Source organism: Cebus imitator, unplaced genomic scaffold, assembly GCF_001604975.1.
Source record: "Cebus imitator isolate Cc_AM_T3 unplaced genomic scaffold, Cebus_imitator-1.0 Scaffold415, whole genome shotgun sequence".
In the NCBI taxonomy this organism is placed as follows: domain Eukaryota; kingdom Metazoa; phylum Chordata; class Mammalia; order Primates; family Cebidae; genus Cebus; species Cebus imitator.
The window spans coordinates 1,402,486-1,407,459 of NW_016107730.1; the positions used below are offsets into that span (position 1 = coordinate 1,402,486).

At 51.1% G+C, this 4,974-nt stretch overlaps 1 protein-coding gene across 1 annotated transcript in view; it reads left to right on the forward strand.

The window, feature by feature from the left end:
• Window positions 1-6: 6 nt before the first annotated feature.
• Window positions 7-4,974, forward strand: part of NT5C3B (5'-nucleotidase, cytosolic IIIB) — a 13,389-nt gene continuing 8,421 nt past the window's right edge. Inside the window, exons 1-5 of the mRNA XM_017509444.2 lie at window positions 7-124; window positions 349-447; window positions 1,016-1,085; window positions 1,172-1,218; window positions 3,605-3,690. Coding sequence (XP_017364933.1) covers window positions 113-124; window positions 349-447; window positions 1,016-1,085; window positions 1,172-1,218; window positions 3,605-3,690 — 314 coding nt within the window. The 5' untranslated portion in view covers window positions 7-112. The remainder of the gene's footprint in view (window positions 125-348; window positions 448-1,015; window positions 1,086-1,171; window positions 1,219-3,604; window positions 3,691-4,974) is intronic.

Here is a 4,974-nt window from a genome sequence, read left to right on the forward strand (position 1 = left end):
CGTATCCCGCGCGGCCGCCCGGCTGTCGTATCCCGCGCGGCCGCCCGGCTGTCGTATCCCGCGCGGCCGCCCGGCTGTCGTATCCCGCGCGGCCGAGGGGGCCTCAAACGGGATGGCGGAGGAGGTGAGGTGGGAGGAAGCGTCCGGCGTGGGGCGGGCCCCGACTCCGACCCCCGGGGCGCTCAGAGCCCCCCAGCGGGTAGCCGAGGCACAGCCTTTTCACCCAGGCCAGTAGCGGCCGCCGCGCGCACCCCGGTCCAGCCTAACACGCGCGCCTGAGCGAGCCCTGGGCTCCCCTCGGGCCCTTCGCAGCGCGGGGGTCAGTGGTTCTCTCGGGTCTCGGGACAGGTGAGCGCCCTGATGAAGGCCACGGTCCTGATGCGGCAGCCCGGGCGAGTGCAGGAGATCGTGGGCGCCCTCCGCAAGGGCGGCGGAGACCGGTTACAGGTACCTCTGTGGCGAGGTGGGGGCAGCTGGGGCGGCTTCCTACCCATTGGGCCTTCCCGCTTTCCTCGGCTGCGGACCCTGCTAGCTCTCCGCCCCAAGAAATGGCCGGGAGCTTGAACGAGAGTGGGTTGGTTCGCCTGTCCTAAAACCTAGATTTCAGATTTCTCAATCTGGTCATGCTGCTTCCTCTAATTGGACAGAAGGCTCCCCAAACCAGTACCTGGGGCCTTATCCTCACCGGGCCAGCGCCTCCCCAATAAGTTGAAGATGTCCAGATGGGTCGTAATGCTGCAGATCTCTTAGGGAGGACCTGATATTGAAGGAGTTAGAGGGGTCCTGAGTCTTCACCCTCACCCCCACACTAGGAGACTGCGTTTTCCTGGGGTTAACAGGGGTGCTAATTAGGATCACTTCCTCCCTATTCCTCTCTGTCTCTCAGTAACTCCCCTATGGCTTTGCCTATATCCTGACCACTGAACTGTTTTGATTTCCATAGTCATCCCCCAGGCTGAGGCAGAGCCACACTAGAAGGTGCCCATTTAGGCATCATCTCTCTTTTGCCTTATAGGTGATTTCTGATTTTGACATGACCTTGAGCAGGTTTGCATATAATGGAAAGCGATGCCCTTCTTCTTACAGTAAGTCACATACTAGCTTCCCTTGTTGGGCTTGACAAGATGATGGGTTCTAAGGGACAAGTAAAAGGAGTTTTCTCTTTTTCCAGATATACTGGATAATAGCAAGATCATCAGTGAGGAGTGTCAGAAAGAGGTGGGTTACTCCCGTCCTTTGCTCACAAATGGCTGTCATGTGCTTCTTCACATGGTTCCTGGTTGGAACTGAAGATTCCAGTAGAGAGACCTTAGAAAATTAAGTTTTTTGTTTTTTTGTTTTTTGAAATGGAGTCTTGCTTTGTGCAGTCTTGATCTCGGTTCGCTGCAACCTCTGCCTCCCGGGTTCAAGCGATTCTCCTGCCTCAGCCTCCCGAGTAGCTGGGACTACAGGTGCGTGCCACCACACCCAGCTAATTTTTGTATTTTTGGTAGAGACGGAGTTTCACCATGTTGGCCAGGATGGTCTCAATCTCTTGACCTTGTGATCCGCCCGCTTTGGCCTCCCAAAGTGCTGGGATTACAGGCATGAGCCACGGCGCCCGGCAGAAAATTAAGTTTCTAAAAAAGTGTTGATTTGCTAAGGAGGATCTAGTTTTAATACATTAAGAGAGCTTGTCCTTACTGGCCAGGACATATAGTGATTAATGGTTGAAACTGGACATTATGCTGACTGTGATCCGCGTAGAGTTTAGAAGAGATTTGAACATTATGGGGGTTCAGCAACTTACCCAGGGTCATACAGCCAAGTGGCAGAGCTTGTTTGTTTGTTGTGAGACAGGGTCTCACCCTGTTACTAAGGTGGAGTACAGTGACTTGATCATTGCTCACTGCAGCCTTGACCTCCTAGGCTCAAGCAATCCTCCTGCTTCAGCCTACCTAGTAGCTGGAACTACAAGTGTGTGCCATTACACCTAGATAATTTTAAAAAATTTTTGTAGAGGCTGGGCACGGTGGCACGTGCCTGTAGTCCCAGTTACTTGGGAGGCTAAGGTGGGAGGATTGCTTGAGCCCAGGAGTTCTAAGCTGTAGTGTGCTATGCTGATTGGGTGTCCACACTAAATTCGGCATCCATATGGTGACCTCTGGGAAGCGGGGGACCACCAGGTTGCCTAAGGAGTGGTGAACCGGCCCAGGTCGGAAACAGCAGGTCAGAACTCCCATGCCCATCAGTAGTGGGATCTCGCCTGTGAATAGCCACTGTACTCTAGCCTGGGCAACATAGCGAGACTCCGTCTCTTTTAAAAAAATTTTTTTGTAGAGATGGGGTCTTACTATGTTGCTAGGCAGGTCTTGAACTCCTGAGCTCATGCAACCCTCACTTGCAGGGTGAGTGTAAAGGAATGACCAGTTCTGTGGGTCCAGGTGCTCCCTGGACCTCACCAAATAGGTAAAAATTTGAGTGTATTGAGCAATTATGTTGGAAGATAAGAAGAGAAGAGAAACTTAGGTCTTATAAATGACATGTCTCCAAAGGAAAACTTCAAGAAAATTTCATGTAACACTCTTACATGAAGTTGCATCTTTTTTTTGAGACATAGTTTTACTCTGTTGCCCAGGCTGGAGTGCATTTGTGCGATCTCTGCTCTCAGCTCACTGTGACCTCCGCCTCCTGGGTTCAAGTGATTCTCATTCTTCAGCCTCCTGAGTACCTGGGATTTTTTTTTTTTTTAATTTTGTTTTGTTTTGTTTTGTTTTGAGACGGAGTTTCATTCATGTTACCCAGGCTGGAGTGCAATGGCGCGATCTCGACTCACCGCAACCTCCGCCTCCTGGGTTCAGACAATTCTCCTGCCTCAGCCTCCTGAGTACCTGGGATTTTTTTTTTTTTTAATTTTGTTTTGTTTTGTTTTGTTTTGAGACGGAGTTTCATTCATGTTACCCAGGCTGGAGTGCAATGGCGCGATCTCGACTCACCGCAACCTCCGCCTCCTGGGTTCAGACAATTCTCCTGCCTCAGCCTCCTGAGTAGCTGGGATTACAGGCACGCACCACCATGCCCAGCTAATTTTTTGTATTTTTAGTAGAGACGGGGTTTCACCATGTTGACCAGGATGGTCTCGATCTCTTGACCTTGTGATCCACCTGCCTCGGCCTCCCAAAGTGCTGGGATTACAGGCTTGACCCACCGCGCCCGGCTTTTTTTTTTTTTTAAACGGGGTTTCACCATGTTGGTCAGGCTGGTCTTGAACTCCCGACCTCAGGTGATCTGCCCGCCTTGGCCTCCAAAGTGCTTGGATTACAGGCGTGAGCCACCATGCCCGGCCAGTGCCTGGGATTAAAGGCGCATGCCATTACACCTGCTAATTTTTTTATTTTTTAAGTGGAGACAGGGTTTTGCCATGTTGGCTAGGCTGGACTTGAACTCCTGACAGCAAGTGATCCACCTGCCTCAGCCTCCCAGAGCGCTGGGATTACAGGTGTGAGCCACCACACCCAGCCACAAAGTTGCCTCTTCTGGGTGACCTTTTTCTCATAGTAAGCTGATTTTGCTGAGGAGAACTTGATGTAGACTAATGGCCTTTCTCCCCATTTGGATATCCCAGCTTACAGCGCTCCTTCACCACTATTACCCAATTGAGATCGACCCACACCGGACCATCAAGGAGAAGCTACCTCATATGGTGGAATGGTGAGTGATGGTGGTGGAGAAAAGCTTCTGGGCCCTTGAGATGGAGTGGGCTGAGAGGGGCATATTTTTCCAGACCCTTGATGAGATGACAGGCTCCCTTACTTCACTGAGGGCTTAACTTAATGCTGTTAGTCCAGCTGTTGGAACACACCTTTCAGATGAACCCAGGGCTCCTGTGGCTGCTGCTGGAGTGGAGACACTCAGAGAATCCTTGGAATAAGTTAAAGACCCTTGGTTTTGGGGGATAAGTGCTTTGTGGAAGTGACTCTGGTCTTAGTCTGTTTTTGTGCTGTGGTCACAGAATAACAGACTAGGTAATTTACATATTTTTTCTATTTTTTGAGACAAGATCTTTCTCTGTTGCCCAGGCTGAGTCCAGTGGCATGATTGTGGCTCCCTGTAGCCTTGACCTCCTGGGCTGAAGCGATTCTCCCACCTCAGCTTCCCAAGTGTCTGGTACTACAGGCACGCACCACCATGCTCAGCTCATTTTTTCTATTTTTTGTAGAGATGGGGTCTCACCATGTTGCCCAGGCTATTTTCAACTCCTAAGCTCAAGCGATCTCCCACTTCGGCCTCCCAAAGTCTTGAGGTTACAGGTATGAGCCACTGCACCAGCCTAGACTGGGTAATTTATAATGAATAGCAATTTATTGGCTCACAGTTCTGGAAGCAGGGAAGTCCAATTTGAAGGACTGGCTGACATTTGGCAAGGGCCTTCTTGCTGTATTACCTCACTGTAGAAAGGCAAAGAGAGTGGGGAGAGAGAAAGGGAAAGAGAGGAATTATTATTATTTTTTTGAGACGTCTCGCTCTGTCATCCAGACAGGAGTGCAGTCGGGCAGTCTCAGTTCACTCAAACCTCTGCCTCCCAGGTTCAAGTGATTCTCCTGCCTCAGCTTCCCAAGTAGCTGGGAGGCACATGCCATCACGCCCGGCTAATTTTTTATATTTTTAGTAGAGGTGGGGCTTCACCGTGTTAGCCAGGATGGTCTCAATCTCCTGACCTCGTGATCTGCCCGCCTTGGCCTCCCAAAGTGCTGGGATTACAGGCGTGAGCCACCCCGCCGGGTGAGAGGAATTCTTTTTATAAAGATCTGTGATAAGCCGGGCGCGGTGGCTCAAGCCTGTAATCCCAGCACTTTGGGAGGCCGAGGCGGGTGGATCACGAGGTCAAGAGATCGAGACCATCCTGGTCAACATGGTGAAACCCCGTCTCTACTAAAAATACAAAAAATTAGCTGGGCATGGTGGCGCGTGCCTGTAATCCCAGCTACTCAGGAG